This window comes from Dendrobium catenatum, unplaced genomic scaffold (assembly GCF_001605985.2).
Source record: "Dendrobium catenatum unplaced genomic scaffold, ASM160598v2 fragScaff_scaffold_490, whole genome shotgun sequence".
NCBI lineage: Eukaryota > Viridiplantae > Streptophyta > Magnoliopsida > Asparagales > Orchidaceae > Dendrobium > Dendrobium catenatum.
The window spans coordinates 694,913-712,294 of record NW_021318952.1 but is presented as its reverse complement, the minus strand read 5'-3'; the positions used below and the strand labels follow the sequence as shown (position 1 = coordinate 712,294).

Below are 17,382 nucleotides of genomic sequence, written 5' to 3'. Positions count from 1 at the left end.
TTCACAATAATTAGAAATAACGATGGAAATAAATGATGCCTACCATGCGAAATTAATCTGAGCTGAAAGAAACAGGCTAATAGGGCAAAGCAAATCAAATTAACAAGATATGAAGAATAATCATCGTTAAATGAGATGAAAAATGCAGCGTATACCACATAATCTTCTGGCTCCCTCGCAGGTGGTGGCTGGTCAAATCTCCCTAGAAGGAAGTGCTCGATTCCAGTCCAAGCAACCATTACGCCTATAACGATTAAGGAAACTTATTAATAGGTAAATTGTAACATAACATGCATATAGTCTAGCCACAAAAGAATTCCAATATTAAAAAAAAAAAAGGTTCGTTATTTTATAAGGAGCATATGTACCAATTGGCAAACATGCTTTTAAAACAAGCATGATCACAGTGAAGGAAAACCAATTCAATGAAGTGGCAACACCAGAACCTGAACTCATCAAATGTCATTTGGAGAGATTCATTGAAGTGGTTCACAAAAATTGTTCCTCAACAATCATCATAAGCAAAGGGCTAAGCAATGTAGATACCGCTTTTTAAATATTCCAACATTTAGGTATCGTTTGAGATAATTTTCTTATTGTTTTTTAAAGTAGTTTTTAGTATAAAAATTATTTGAAAATAATGAAAAAGTAGTGGTCAAAAACTGTCCCAAATGAAGCTTTACTCTTTTTAAGACTTATATAGTAGATAGTAAAATCAGTTCGCCTAAATATTTAATGAACCACTCCAAATCACACCAGTTTTGAACTTGCAGCCGTTTATCTTTAAATCAACCATCTGCACCACTTCTACCCCTATAGTTGCACATAAATTTTAGTAATTGCTTTGGTTTTAACATAGTTTACAAGTAGCTTAAACCTAAGCACACAATGCATGGAATCAACAATGAAAAAATAACAAGTTCCTCTAGTCAAGATATTTTCTTTTATCTTGGAAATGCAACAAAAAATGAACATGCATAGCTGAAGTTTTGCTTTAAAGGGCAAAAGCAGTAAATGATAAAAAGGAAAATGAAAATACATTCCTAAGCCACATGAAAAACTGGAAAATTTGTCATCTTCCAAGATTCAAGCTACCCCATCACAGCCCAAAGTGCCGCAAAAATACTAAAAGAGCATTATACGATTACCCACCAAATCCGATAATTAAATTTGGCATTCATTAAAAGAAGAAAATAATGTAAGATGAAGCAGAAATGTGTATAGGGGTATTGCGGGTAAAGTTGTTGGAATATATCTTAGGATGGCATTGGAAGTTTTGAAATGGATGTATTCCGGCAATGAATTCTCAAAGTAAGATTCAAAGGTGACCCCCAACTTGCTTCTCTTGCAAGTGTAATGATTTGGGGAGCAGGTGTTCTGCTAGGTTAACAAGAGACTGTGTCCAACAGATGTGGCAGTGATGGATTCAGTGCATTGATCTATATCAAGAGGGCAACAAAACTGAACATGGGGCCCTGACCATGGACTCTAAAGGTGAGATATTTAGTCCCAGAGACAGACGGCTACAGCACTGTGAGATATCACCATTACTGATAGATTGAAAGCTATGCTTACTGGACAGAAGTTGTTTTTTTGGCAATCTTCAGCTTCGCCATACATACATAAAGAGGGCCACAAATACAACGATCTAGATCAAGTTGTTACAATAGCAAGCAAAAAAATGCATGACTTTTCAAATTTTACCTAAGAATAAGGCACACAGTGACAGTGACTCCGCCGGAGGACTAGCAGCTCTTCGAATGAACTGGCTTGCACGTCGGAGACGAATCGAGCACCTGGGCAACAGCTAAGCACTTCAAGAAACAGAGAACTACCACCACCTGAACATAAAGTTCAGGATACAACAAACACACGCACCCCGCTCACTTACAAGGAAAAGAAAAAAATTGATTAACCTCTCTGCCTTCTTTATTCCCTTTGCATCTATTTATACACGCCAGCAATGTGTTTGGCTACAACAAAATAAGACCAAACAGTCTGAAGCAGAAAAGGCTACACAAACAAATAACAAATAAGAAACTGCTACATAAATAAGAGAAACAAAAATAAACTAGCTAAGGACGCTCCGGCGTCATTCTCCCGGGGTAGGAAGGACATTATCGTCATAGAAAAGGGTAAGGTCAGCCACATTGAAAGTTGCAGAAGTTTGATAATCTCCTGGAAGATCGATTTGATATGCATTATCATTGTTCTTCTTTTTAATTCGAAAGGGACCGTCCACTCGTGGTTTTAACTTTCCAAATGCTCCTGGAGGAAATCTCTCCTTGCGTAGCCATATCCATACAAGATCTCCTTCTTTGAATACAACCTTCTTTCTTGTCTTGTTGGCCTTGGTCTGGTATTTAAGATTATGCTTGGTAATTGTTTCTTTAACTTGTCGATGCAATTTCTGAATTTATTCCCCGCGTTTGGACCCATCCGAATTGAAGGCGGTTGGCTGAGCTATCAAAATTAAGTCAATAGGCGTAATGGGATTACAGCCGTAAGCAACCTCAAACCGACTACGGTTTGTAGCTTGATTTGGTGAGCGATTAAAAGCAAACTCAATTTGTGGTAACACTAAGTCCCATTGACGGATGTTTCTACCAACGAAACAACGCAATAGGTTCCCTAGACTGCGATTTACTGTTTCGGTTTGTCTGTCGGTCTGCAGGTGGGCGGCTGAGCTGAAGTGTAGACGCGTTCCCAACTTGCTCCAGAGTGTCTTCCAAAAGTGACTTAAAATTTTACATCTCGGTCCAATGTAATCATCCTAGGAAAACCATGTAAACGGACTATTTCCCGAAAGTACATATCAGCAATACGAGTAGCGTCTAGTGTTTTTGTGCAATGGACGATATGTGCCATTTTTTAAAACTGATTGACCACTACCATGATAGAATCTTTGTTTCTTTGTGTTCTTGGTAATCCCAGAACGAAATCAATACTAATGTCGAGCCATGGAGCTTCGGGCACTGGTAAAGGCATGTATAATCCGGCGTTAGTGCCCTGTGTTTTGGCAATCCGGCAAATGCGGCAGCTGCACAAGTATCGTTCTACATCCCTTTTAAGAGTCGGCCAGAAGAAATTTTCAGATAGCAGGGCGAGCGTTTTACCCCTGCCAAAATGGCTTGCATGTCCGCTAGTATGACATTCGGCAATGAGTGCCAATCGGAGGGAGTTTTGAGGTATACAAAAATGGTTTCCTCAGAACAAGTAGCCTTCCTTTATATGAAATAAGTGATGAGGTCCCGTTTGGTAACATGTCCATATATTTTGAAAATCTGTATCATTTTTATATATTTCTTTTAGGACCTCAAATCCAATAATCTTTGATTACAAGACCTGTAATAGCAATTGACGCCGACTAAGAACGTCTGCTATTGTGTTATGTTGTTCGGCCTTGTATTCAAGGACATAGTGGTAAGCAACAAGTGATTGGACCCAAGATGCGTGCTGGCTTTTTAACTTTTTTTGGTTATGGAGGTACCTTAATGCCTCATGATCCGAGAATAGGAAAAATTCGCTCGGTAAAAGGTAGTGGCTCCAATGGTGTAAAGCTCGTACGATGACATAGAACTCCTTGTTGTATGTTGAGTATTTTTGTCTCGAGTCATTCAATTTTTTGCTGAAGAAATCGATGGGATGTCCGCCTTGGCTTAGGACAACCCTGATACCCACATTGGAAGCATCGCACTTGACTTCGAAGACTTGATGGAAATTCGGTAGCGCCAGCACAGAAGCTGGTGCAATCATGCGTTTCAATAATTCAAAGCTGGACTGGGCCGCACCATTCTAGGAAAAATGTTCGGCTCGAAGGGCTTCGGTGATGGGAGCAACGATAGTGCTGAAATTACGTATGAATCGTCTATAAAAAAAGGCAAGTCCATGAAACCTTAGGACGTCTGTAAAAGATAGAGGAACTGACCAATTGACAATTGCTTCGACTTTACTTGGGTCGGCTTCAATCCCCGTATCTGATATAATATAGCCCAAGAAAGAAATTCATGAGACAAAAAATTGACATTTTGGCAAGTTTATGAATAGCTTTTGATCTCTGAATACAGTAAAAATTTGGTGGAGATGTTGTAAATGTTTGTCTTGATGGCAGCTATATATGAGGATGTCGTCGAAGTATGCAACAACAAATTAGCATAAAAAGGGCTGGAAAATATGGCTCGTAAGCCTCATGAAGGTGCTAGGGGCATTAGACAATCCGAACGGCATTACCGTCCACTCGTAAAGGCCATCACATGTTTTGAATGCAGTTTTTCATTCATCTCCGGAGCGCATACGGATTTGGTGGTAACCACTCCTTAAGTGGATTTTTGAAAAAATCTTAGCTCCGTGAAGTTGATCGAAAATATCATCGAGGCGAGGAATTGGGAACCGATATTTGATTGTAATTTTATTAAAAGCTCGACTGTCAATACACATTCGGTAGGTCCCATCTTTCTTTGGCACGAGGACTGCAGGCATAGCGCATGGGCTAACACTAGGTCGTACGAAACCTTTGGCCATAAGTCCCTCTATCTGGCGTTTTAATTCTTCATGTTCGTCGAGCCGAAGACAGTAGTGCGGCTTGGCCCCTACATGATCAAAGTAAATGTTGATCTTCGGGCCTAGCTAATTCATGATTATGGCTCTCTATGCATTTTTTGACCTTTGATACTCCATCGTAGTCAGCTGAAAATCTAACCATCACGGGACACCCGGTCCTAGCATTGGATTTCCTGTATTTTGATTTAGTGTTCAAGTCAATGCCCTTCTTAAATCCAGCTTTCGAACATACAAAATCCTTGAGCCTTAGCTTTCTCGAATTAGGCCAATAACAGTGATGATCTTTGCGATCACTAAAACCAATATTGTGAGCGTAATGGTAGTACATGTCATATGTTTCTTTCTCACTGTTACAGACAACCTATGAACAAGAAAATCTATTTAAACACTTCAATTTTAACATTAGGAAATAGCCAAACTAATTGGCAACAGCATCAGTACCTAGCGGTACCGATCGCGGTATCGATCGGTACCGACCGGTCACAAACGGTACCAAACGGTACCTAGGAGCCTCGTGCCCACCAAAAAATACCTTTCAAAAGAAAAATTATTAAACAAAACACTGAAGTCACGACATTCATATCATATGTACCAATAATATCTCCAACTTATCTTCGGTATTTTGCTGAAAAGCATCTTTTCCTCTTTGCTATGTCTCTTGAGTAACGTCGTACATCTCCGACCAATCTTCGAAGTCCTCCAGAACAGTATACATCTTCATAGCTTCGGATCTTCTCTTTCTTTATGAGCTTTCAGGTGACGAGAAAAACTTTTTTAACTGAGGTAAATAACCTGCGCCATCAAATTAAACCCTAGGTATTACCGCGTTTTTTTTTTTTTTTTTTTTTTTTTTTTTTGGGCGGTTCGGGTCGTCGGGCCGCACTGTAAAAAGGCACACGTGGTAAACAGATTGATGGGGTCAAGGTGGGCTCCACGTGGCATTCAGCTACAGGTTTGCATACGTAGAGCTACGTCCGCACTCAACACCCAATAAAAATTCCATCCAACGACATTGCTAGTGGTCGAAAAAACTTCGGCGTGCAATCAGAAGCGGCCGAAGTCTTTGATCCTTTCTCCCTCTCCCGATATGTGTTCCATCTCAGTGCTCCCGTCGACGAGGTTTATTTATGCTCATGATAGCCCGTCTATGACGCATGAGGGACCAAAGGAGCTGAAGATTATATTTTGCCATTAATGACGATGGCTTTCAAGCCAAAGCTTCTTCTACTGATTGGTGCTTGTCAGAGATAGTACAACTTTTTGTGAAAAGAAGAGAAAGGTGCGTGTTGAGCGTGTCAGGAAAAAGTAGAGATATTTAAAAAAAAAATTATAATTACTTGCTCTAATTATTAAACGAAGTAAATTGTTATATATAAATATTAAAAATACTATTTATATAATTATATTCCGATTTATAAAGTAATTCCAGATATCTGAAAAAATATCTCTTATCCGGAGCGCATACGGATTTGGTGGTAACCACTTCTTAAGTGGATATTTGAAAAAATCTTAGCTCCATGAAGTTGATCGAAAATATCATCGAGGCGAGGAATTGGGAACCGATATTTGATTGTAATTTTATTAACAGCTCAATTATCAATACACATTCGGTAGGTCCCATCTTTCTTTGGCATGAGGACTGCGGGCATAGCGCATGGGCTAACACTAGGTCGTACGAAACCTTTGGCCATAAGTCCCTCTATCTAGCGTTTTAATTCTTCATGTTCGTCGAGCCGAAGACGGTAGTGCGGCCGATTTGGAATGATAGCCACGGGCACAAGATCAATAGCATGTTGTACTTCTCTCAGGGGCGGTAGACCAGTAGGTATGTCATCGGTGATCACATCTCTAAATTCTTGTAGTAGTGGATGAACATCTGCATGAATATCTGACACATTTTCATTGGCTTCCATCATAATCATTAAATATCCACCAGCTGCTTCATGTAATTCTTTCAAAAACATGGATTGCTTCAGGAGTATTAGATTAGTTATGGGCTCGGTAATGACACTATTCAGTGGAACCAATGTGATTTGATCGTCTTTATGCCGAAAGGAATAAGTGTTCGCAGCTCCGTCGTGAATTGATTTACGATCATACTGCCATGGTCGGCCTAATAGCAGATGACATGCGTCCATCGGGACCACATCACACCATACTTGCTCCTCGAATTTCCCAATTGAGAAGTTAACTAAGCAACGTTTCGAGACCTCTACTTCATTTCCCTTTTGGATCCAGGATAATTTATATGGGTGTGGGTGGTCTTCTGTAGGTAAATTTAAACGTTCTATCAAGACGATGGAAGCCACATTTTCACAACTTCCATGTCAATGATGTGACAAACTCGACCATTCACCGTGCACTGAGTCTTAAAAATGTTATGTCGTTGTATGGTTTCTTCTTTGCAAGAATTTAACACCCGACGAAGGACGAGCAGGGGGCCCTTATCTGGAAGAATAATTGTGCAGAGGGTCTAATTCGGTTGGTTCTTCAACTTCTTGATCTTGTTCTTCTATCAGTGTAACAACTCTGCGATTGGGACAACCGGAAGCTATATGGCCGAATCCTTGGCATTTGAAACATTTTCGGGCTGGAAACCCAGTAGTGCCAGCTTGGCCCCTACATGATCTGAGTAAATGTTGATCTTCAGGCCTAACTAATTCATGATTGTGGCTCTCTATGCATTTTTTTACGCTGAAAATCTAATCATCGTGGGACACCCGGTCCCAGTATTGGATTTCCTGTATTTTGATTTGGTGTTCAAGTCAATGTCCTTCTTAAATACAGCTTTCAAACATACAAAATCCTTGAGCCTTAGCTTTCTCGAATTAGGCCAGTAACAGTGATGATCTTTGCGAACACTAAACATTGTGAGCGTAATGGCAGTACATGTCATATGTTTCTTTCTCACTGTTACAGACAATCTACGAACAAGAAAATCTATTTAAACACTTCGATTTTAACATTGGAAATAACCAAACTAATTGGCAACAGCATCGGTACCGACCGGTACCGAGCGGTACCGACCGGTACCGAGCGGTACCGACCGGTACCGAGCGGTACCGACCGGTACCGACCGGTCACAAATGGTACCTAGGAGCCGCGTGACCACCAAAAAATACCTTTCAAAAGAAAAATTATTAAACAAAACACTGAAGTCACGACATCCATATCATATTTACCGATAATATCTCCAACTTATCTTCGTTATTTTGTTGAAAAACATCTTTTCCTCTTTGCTATGTCTCTTGGGTAACGCCGTACATCTCCGACCAATCTTCAAAGTCCTCCAGAACGGTATCCATCTTCATAGCTTCGGATCTTCTTTCTTTATGAGCTTTCAGGTAACGAGAAAAACTTTTTTAACTGAGGTAAATAACCTACGCCATCAAATTAAACCCTAAATATTACCGCGCTTTTTTTTTCAATTTTTTGGGCGGTTTAGGCCGTCGGGCCGCACTGTAAAAAGGCACACGTGGTAAACAGATCGGTGGGGTCAAGGTGGGCTCCACGTAGCGTTCAGCTACAGGTTTGCAAACATAGAGCTACGTCCGCACTCCACACCCAATAAAAATTTCATCCAACGGCATTGCTAGTGGTCGAAAAAACTTCGGTGTGCAATCAGAAGCGGCCGAAGTCTTTGATACTTTCTCCCTCTCCCGATCTGTGCTCCATCTCAATGCTCCCGCCCGACGAGGTTTATTTAAGCTCATGATAGCCCGTCTATGACGCATGAGGGACCAAAGGAGCTGAAGATTATATTTTGCCATTAATGGCGATGGCTTTCAAGTCAAAGCTTCTTCTACTGATTGGTGCTTGTCAGAGACAGTACAAGTTTTTGTGAAAAGAAGAGAAAGATGCGTGTTGAGCGTGTCAGGAAAAAGTAGAGATATCTAAAAAAATTTATAATTACTTGCTCTAATTATTAAACAAAGTAAATTGTTATATCTAAATATTAAAAATACTATTTATATAATTATATTCCGATTTATAAAGTAATTCCAGATATCTGAAAAACATCTCTTAAGGTGATGAAGGTAATCCAATAAGTGAGAAAATCAAAGTTAAGATATTTTGGATTGAAGCATTTCTGCATTGTAGAAACATTATGGTTTATATTTTACTAATTCAAAATATTTTTGTTCTTGATTGCCTTTCAAATCACTTTTTTTTTAATATGTAGTTGGTGTAATTGTGAAAAATCTTAGGGGTTGTTTAAAAATTAGGTGTATTTTAAATATAATGTACATTTAATATTTACTATTCTATAGTGCTTAATTATTTGTAAAATAAATTCAAGAATTATAATTTATTATGTTTGGTTACATAACAAGTAAATTTAGTTTAAAATGCAATACATTCAAAAAAAGAACTAATTATTAGTTTTAAATTTTCTCAAAAAATATTTTCATTTGTTTTTAAGCCAATCAAATATTTAAAATTTATAAATCTCTCCATTTAAAATGCAGTACACTCAAACCCCTTTAACCAATCAGTACATAGGTAAGTTTTATTAATAGGAAATGATAAAAATAATTATTTTTATATAAGATCTATTAAATATTGATTTAGGTTATCATTCATCTTTTTAAATATTGATTTGATAATAATAGGACTACACATCAATGCCAGAAGAAACCGCAAATAACTTCTGATATGCATGATAGGTTTGATAATTTGAATACATGTGCCCATCCTACTCAATATACAAAAATTAGACCATATTTTGTTGTTATCATTTTGTTTAGAATTTTAGCTTATATACATTTTAAATTTTTAGTATTTAATTTTTTATATAATAAGTCTGCCCACCCTAAAAAATAAGGCTGGATCAGCACCCGACCATAACCAGATGATATTACAAAAACCCTCCACAGTCAACATGAAATGACCAGCAAAATGCATATAATGTTGAACAAAAAACTATTCTTCATTATAATAACCAAGATATTTCACTTAAATTTTCCTATTTAATGCATACTGCCTATACGCCAAAGGCTTTGAGAAAGTTAGAAACGAAACCCTAAAAAAATTCAAGATTCTCAACTTCATAAACTCCATGAATAACTTAAAATATCATAAAAAAAGTTCGGGTGTTATTCTGGCATTTGATTATTATATCTTAATGATCATGAACGTTCATGGTTTTTGTATTTCATTTTTTTTTCATGGCTATAAAACTACATGCAGAGCCTTAAAAAATAAAAATAACTGCCACAAATCTGTCTTTGCCAGATTGTGTGTGTGTGTGTGTGTGTGAGAGAGAGAGAGAGAGAGAGAGAGAGAGAGAGAGAGAGAGAGAGGGAGTTTTTGTTTATTTTTATTATATTTGTCTTCATGGATCTTAGGATATTGATAGGAAGTTGATGCAATTTCAACAAAATTAAAGAACGGCATAAGAAATTTAGGAAGAAGAACACACAATAACTCTTTTTTATTGAAAGAATTAAAAAGAAAAATACAAGATACAATTGGATCTTCAATTGGAGAGGAATATCCGACTCTCCCAAATCCCTAGTCGTCAGCTAGAGGCCACTCAACCTAAGCAAAACTAATTCCAAAAAAATCAAGCATAATTTGAAATCACCCAATAGTTATCCTTAAATAGGCTCCCCTAATTCCGTCACAAATCAGCCCCATTTCCCTAAATAATTTCTTCTCATATTTAAATTCAAATTAGATCTCTTTCCCTAATTAATTCCCTCACAATTGTAATTAAAACTTTTATAATCAATTCCCCTTTGATTACTCCTTTCATAATGAATATTAACTCCCCTGGGCTTTCCCTAAATAATTCTCTCATATTTGAATTCAAATTAGATTTCTTTCCTTAATTAATTCCCTTCAATTGTAATTAAAATTTTCCTGAATAATTCCCCCTCTCTTCTTTCCAGTCGCCCACTCTAGTGGGGTCCACCGGCTTAGCCGCCTGTCCATCAATACACCCCTCCCAAAAAATCACATTGTCCTCAAGGTGGAATGAATGAAACTGTTGTTGATGCACTGAACTAATAATAGTGGACTAGAAAATGGACTAACACTGGGTCGAACGATCCCTGCCTTGAGCATCTCCCTGATCAATATATCAATCTCTTCATTTTGGATATTGGGATGACGATACAAACAAATTGATAGATGAGACTCATTCATTCAAGATGATAGCATTCTCGCGTACCCGGGGGGAGGCAACCTTGAACTGGCTAAAACACCCCTCGACACTACTGCAGGAGTGGTTGAACCATGTCAGGTACTTCTATCTTCTCCCATATTTTTCTCCTTCCAAACTCTATAGCCCCACCAAAAATACCACTCCATTCTTTCCCCTCGGACGTGGGCATCTCCTCTTCTTCCCCCAACATTTCCACATCATGATCTTCCCCTCTCCTTATCGGATTAGGGTTTCCTCCACTCCCTTAATCGTCAGCGGCTCCCACCGCCTCCGACAACGTCGTTTTGATTTGGACCTAAGCCTATTCCTCATCATCTCCTCCATGATGGAAAACTTTCCATTGATCTTCTCATGGACGATTGAAATTTGACTTTGAAAATATGAAATTTTATATTTCAAATGTCTAATCTCCCCCTCCAACGCTTCTACCTTTCTTCCTGCCATAGATACCCGGATCTATGCTCTGATACCAATTTAATAGGAAGTGGATGCAATTTTAGCAACACTAAAGAACAACACAAGAAATTTAGGAGGAAGAACACACAAGATTCTTTTTTATTGAAAGAACTAAGAAGAAAAATACAATATACAATTGGATCTTCAATTGGAGAGGAAGATCTGACTCTCCCAAATCCCTAACCACAGCTAGAGCCCACTCAACCTAAGCAAAATTAATTCCAACAAAATTAAGCATAATCTGAAATCACTCCATAGTTAGCCTTAAATAGGCTCCCTGCTCCCCTAATTTCCTCCCAAATCAGCCCCCTTTCCCTAAATAATTTCCTCTCATATTTGAATTCAAATTAGATCTCTTTCCCTAATTAATTTCCTCCCAATTGTAATTAAAATTTTCCTAAACAATTATCCTTTGATTCCTCCTTTCATAATGAATATTAACTCCCATGAACTTTACCTAAATAGTTTTATCTTAAATTTGAATTCAAATTAGATTTCTTTCTCTAAGTAATTCCCTCCAATTGTAATTAAAATTTTTCTAAACAATTTCCCCTCTTTCTTTTTTCCTGCCTCCTACCCTAGTGGAGTCCACCGGCTTAGCCGCCGGCCATCATATATATTTCCAAAAAGGTTGGCCATTCAGAGAAGAGTCCAAGCCTTTGAATTGACCAATAAGTAGAGCTGATGTTGTCAAAGCCTTCCTAACCATATGCACGAAGTCGAAGCGTAGCAATAGGCTCCAGTTAGCAGCTATAAGTGGTTTCTCTAGTCCATGGTAATGGCAATAGAATATTACAAATCTTTCATTTGACACTCCCTCCAACCAACGCAACAGAACATAAAAGGCATCAGCACAGCACTTAACATATAATAAAAAACCATGACCATGCAAAATGTGGCTAGCATTAATCATTTATGAAGTCAACGTGAGAATCAGAGAGGCTGAATCACAAGAACGAAAAATGATCAACCTGCCAAAAAATCATTTTAGATGGTTCCAACATATTCAAATTCTAAAACAACTAAAATTTGCATCAAATCCAATTAAGTTCCGCATAAATACGCTTCAAATCCAGTTAGATGGAATTTATACTAGCATCATGGCATCATCAAGCAAAACTAAAAATAAAATGTCTTACCATTGTCAGTGCAAAGTTTTGGAGGTGGACAAACAAGGCGGATACGATTCCTCTCCACAACATAACTTAGACGAGATCTAATATATTGATTTGATGCAACACCTCCTGAAACTACCTAGAAGTAGTATTAAAAATAATTAAATGTCAAAAGCCATGATATGTTCGGGAGTCAAACTAAAACAGAAAAATAAAATGTTCCCATCACCAAGCAATTAATAGAAGGTTCCATCTCTTTTGCCCATTGAATTGCTCGTTCACACTTCTCCTCAAGATGTAACACAGCAACGCGCTGTAGAAAGTAACTAATAATTTAAGCAATTGCCACTAGTAAAAATGAATGAGGAAGTTCTCACCTAACCTGAAAAGATGCCGCAATATCGGCTCTTGATTTCCTGTCTTGAAAACTAGCAGAAGAAATTGGATTGTTGTCCACGCATCTGCATATAACGTTCTCATAAATTACATGCATTAAATCAATGCATGAAAAGGCTATCATGATTCATTATATATAATTATAGATACAGCATGTAAAGCATTTATCAAAAATAGCGAAATCTTATAAATGCTCTTTTCAGCATACACTTGGCCGCGTCAAAATGAGCAAATACACACAAATCAAGATAAGCATTGATAAAGTACGTAGCTTGAAAGAACTAATAAGCAGCTCTTCCAAAAGTGGAAGAAGCGCATGTGAGTGGATTAAAACCACTTGGTAAATGATCTCTTAAGAACACAGATGTTAGCAAATAAGAAGATGCCATGATGCGGACATCGGTACGAAGATTTGGCGCATCTATCACAGGAGGCGTCGTAAATCGACGGCTATTATTTAAATCTTCATTTACGAGTTATTTTTCTGAATTTTAGTTCTTATTTGATGTATTTCCTGTTTTACCCCTAGGTTGGTTTATGTGAGTGTTGTGGCCCAAGGGGCAATTTTGTATTTTTAGTTTTCTTATGTTGTGGCCTATATATAGGGCCTTAAGCTATTGTAATGGGGATGGATTATTGATATAAAAAATTTGTGTTCCACACTTGTGTTCTTTTGAGAGAACGTTGGTGAGATTCCTATGGGAAGGAATCGGAGTTTTCACCAGCCGCAGGATGGGTCCGGGCTCGTGACTTGAAGTCCCTTGGAGAAGGGCAAAACAGCACCCGGCAGTCTTCGGAAGAGTCCAAGGCTCGCAGTCTTTATCTTTTATCTTTTGTTTTTTTTTTTCCTTTTTATTGCTTCTAGTCGTCATCTTCATCCTCTACCTCCGTCCACCATCGTCGTCTCCATTCCCACCATAAGCCGCCAGCCACCTTACCCCCTCATCTTCCCATGGCCATGCCTCCTTCCAATTTGGGTTGGCAAAATCGAGAGGGAAAATTCATGACAATTTTGGATTTTGAAATCTTTCCTAATCGGGTTTGATCCATATTTGGAAGGTTTTAACTCTCCAATTCAAACTTCAAATTTGAATTGCAAGGAGATGAGTCATTAATCTCTCCAAATTAAATTAGACCTAGCTCCCTTGCCGCCGGCCTCATCCTTTCTCCTCTCTCCGTGGATTTCTTAATTTGGGGTGCATGATATTAGGACTTAGTTTGAAATTCAAATTATCTAAATTTGAAATTCAAAATTTATTTCCTAATTTAGTTCACCTATTTTTAGAAAGTGCTTAATTGAAATCAATTTGAAATTTAAATTCAAATATGATTTATTGTCTCACTTTCCTAATTCCTAAATTTACATTTATGCAAGCATGACACCTCACCCCAAATTCCCTCTTGCCCATTAATGCCGCCGGCCCCCTTCATTGGCTTGGATTTAGATTTATTTCCTTAAGCTAAGTCTCTCATTTGTAAATATTTCAAAACCCCTAAATCTGCTTCTAATCGAAATTGTTCAAGGCCCAAGCTCTAATTTATTTCCTAAAACCTGAAATTATATTTTGGAAATAAATTCTCCCCCATATTCCCGTCACCCTCACATTCCAAATTATGTTGCCTAAGCATCCCCTCATTAAATCTTGCCAAACTCATTATTCTGATTTGAAATTCCTTTCACTCTTTCTTCCCCTTCCTGGCCAACTTCTCCAATACCTGTACAATAATTTTCCCCCACAAATCACTCTCCAAATTCCACCTAACGTAGAATATTCTGCCTTCTAAGGCTGCAACCAGGGAATTCCCGCTCAAGCATTAATCACTTCCCAAAGCTAAGAGGGGGATAAGGAAATAATTCCCCAATTCTTCTCTACATCCCGCCGCTCTCCACTGAATTTCTGCTAAAAAAAAAAGAAAAAAATCTATCTAGATTTTAGTGTTCTCATTGGAGGGATTTGGGGACTTACAACCTGCTGTTGACCGAACTTGTCCCAAGACCCCACCTTGGGTTGCCTCTCTCTCTCCCGCTGGAAAACTTCAAGGGAATTAAAGCCTCAAGACTTCTCCCTCTAATTCCTCTTGTTACTTTAAAAATCTGATATTCTTCTCAGGTTTTGGGCAAAGAAGTCAGAATTTCCTTCAGATTTTGGAGAAGAGATCCTCTCCCTAGCAAAGCCTCCTCCCCGTTCTACATCAGTTTGGTTTCAGAGCATGGACTCGGATCAACTTGGAAGGACTTTAGACTGGGTGTTAGGTCAAATGAGCGTCATTAGTCAACATCTCAAGGAGAATCAAGCGGACTTAGCCGACCTCCACCGTCAAACAATCGAACGATTCGATAACTTAGAGCGAGGTAGGACTAACCCACCGTTTTATACAAAACCCCCTTCATCAAAGGAAAGAAAGAAGGCACTAAGAGACAGAGAGATAGTGGATAGAGTTGACAAATGGATGGAGACCAATGAAGCTTTCAATTTCCCACTCACTGTGCAAATTAAAGAGAAATATAAGGTGATCAAGGAAGAACATGAAGAAGAAGATGAATTGGTTGATAAGGAGAAAATGCGTGACTGCAAATAATGCAGAGAGAGATTTGGTTGATTCAATTACAACTCCGACAGAAGTAAATGTTTCTTCTGACCCAGTTAAAACTCCTATAACGGAGAATGTTGATGAAGCTCTAGAAGTGACATATCCTTCTATTTCTCCTATTGCTAGTGAAGCCATCTATGAGAGTGAATAAGTTCCTGTAGGCGAAAAGAAGTGCGACAGTTTGAAAGGTGATCCCTTGACTATGGTTAAGGAAATTGGCGAATGGAAAGCTAAAGTGCAACAAGCAAGTGGACCTTGTGGGCAACCCGGGTTGTTTGAAAATCTTTGCAAGTGCCCACTTTATCCTTTTAATTTTCACGTAGTTATTTCGCACACGACCCATGCACACCTTTTTTAGTGTCAAAGGATTTTTTCAATGTAATGCCTCGTAGCCCTAACATATCTTTTTAGCATAGTGGACTAACCCAATATGCTTCTCTATTGTTGACCTGTAATATTAAAAAAAGAAGAGAAGAGTGTCGTATACCTGCCCTCATCCCGCGCACGTTGTTTGCACGTCGCTGCCACATCCACGTCTTTTCTCCGCACGACCTCGCACGACCGGATGTCCCTCTATATCGCGTTAACTGCTCTAACTCTCTCATTTTCCCAGGATCCCTCTCTCTCTCGCTCTTCGTCTCCATCCTGACTATCCGACTCCGCTCCTACGACGGCATTTCCTGTTGGATCGGAAGTTTCGACATTTAATCGGAAGCAACAATAGGATCTCATCGACTGAGAAGGAAAGTTTTTCCCTCTCGTCGCGTCTTCAGCTCCTCCGTGGACGTCCGACTCAGCTCATTCGACGACTTTCCCTTCTACCCGATCGGAAGTGACGATGGTAGCTCGCTGACTGTGAAGCTAACGATCTCCATTTCACGTGGTTTCTCCGGCTCACTCGTGGCTTTCCGACTTTGCTCCCTCCGTCGACGTCGTCTCCTCCTGCCGAACCGGAAGTTACCACATTTTGTTCGGAACCAACAACAGGAGCTCGTGGGCTGCGGGGTTAACTTCCTCCCCAACCGGTGCTTCTCCAGCTCCTTGTGGCTGCTCGGCCTAGCTCCTTCGACGACATTCCCATCCCGTTGGATCGGAGTTATGACATTTTGATCGGAGGAGACGACGGAAGGTCACTATCTGTGAAGGTGATTCTCTCTCCTTCATAAGCTTCTCGGCCAAATCCCTTCAATCCACCGATCCAGGGATTTCTTTTTTCAATTATTATTATTTATTTTATTTTATAATTTTTATAAATTATATTTAATAATTATTTAATTATTATATTAATTAATTATCTAATTATAATTAATTTTAAATTAATTATAATTAATCAACAAATGCCCATGCACATCCTTAACTTAATGGTGGTCAGTAGATGCATGACCATAAAGGTACACCAGCGTGATCACACGAGTACATTAATATGACTAATTTGATTGCATCATGGGGTGAAATTTCACTATTTCTCAATTCAATCTACTAGTAATTTGATGTGCAACAAGCATAAATGTCATTTTGAGGTGAATATATACACAGTTGACAAAGCGCAGCCTAGTTTTATCAGTGCTACCGAACTCTCATCGGACATTGAACGCCAAATCAATAAGTAAAAACTGACGCCTAATCTTAAAATAATATACTTCTAAGTCATTCTTAAAATAATATACATACGAGGAAAAAAAAAATCAAATATCAAAAAAATGATTAAAGTAAATTCAAAAGAAATATTAAAATTAGATAGACTCAAGAAAATTTCCAAAAAACAAAATTAAGTAAGCTTCAATAATGTAGTAGGAAAATTTAAAAAGGGCGTGGGCGTGCCCCAATTTTGCTTAAATCCTTATCTTCCACCCAAAAAAAAATTCTAAAAATGTAACTGGTTATGTATATAATAGAAATTAAGAGAGATGCCAACCTTGATCCTACTTTTACCAAAGGAGTTGGCACAGTCCGTGACTTGACCGTTACTAAAGAAAACAGAATAAAACCTAATTTGGATCCATTCGAGTTGACTTCTGTTAAGGAACACAAACCTCTTTAATTGGTTGTGACAAACCAGGCAGCGCAAGTCAGGCTCCTAGGTTATCATCAGCC

At 38.5% G+C, this 17,382-nt stretch overlaps 1 protein-coding gene across 4 annotated transcripts in view; it reads right to left on the bottom strand.

Annotated features, from left to right (window-relative positions):
- The window catches only part of LOC110114237 (probable tRNA N6-adenosine threonylcarbamoyltransferase, mitochondrial), a 28,148-nt gene that overhangs the window by 1,846 nt on the left and 8,920 nt on the right, over positions 1 to 17,382 (bottom strand). For 2 of the 4 annotated variants that reach the window (XM_020847046.2, XM_028694487.1), the window contains 4 exons: positions 12,683 to 12,761; positions 12,530 to 12,613; positions 12,325 to 12,439; positions 156 to 244 (listed from right to left, as the gene is read on the bottom strand). In XM_020847046.2, the coding sequence (XP_020702705.1) occupies positions 156 to 244; positions 12,325 to 12,439; positions 12,530 to 12,613; positions 12,683 to 12,761 (367 nt within the window). Of the gene's footprint in view, positions 1 to 155; positions 245 to 12,324; positions 12,440 to 12,529; positions 12,614 to 12,682; positions 12,762 to 17,382 lie in introns of those variants that run through there. The other 2 variants (XR_002305225.2, XR_003700590.1) reach the window with 2 other exon arrangements.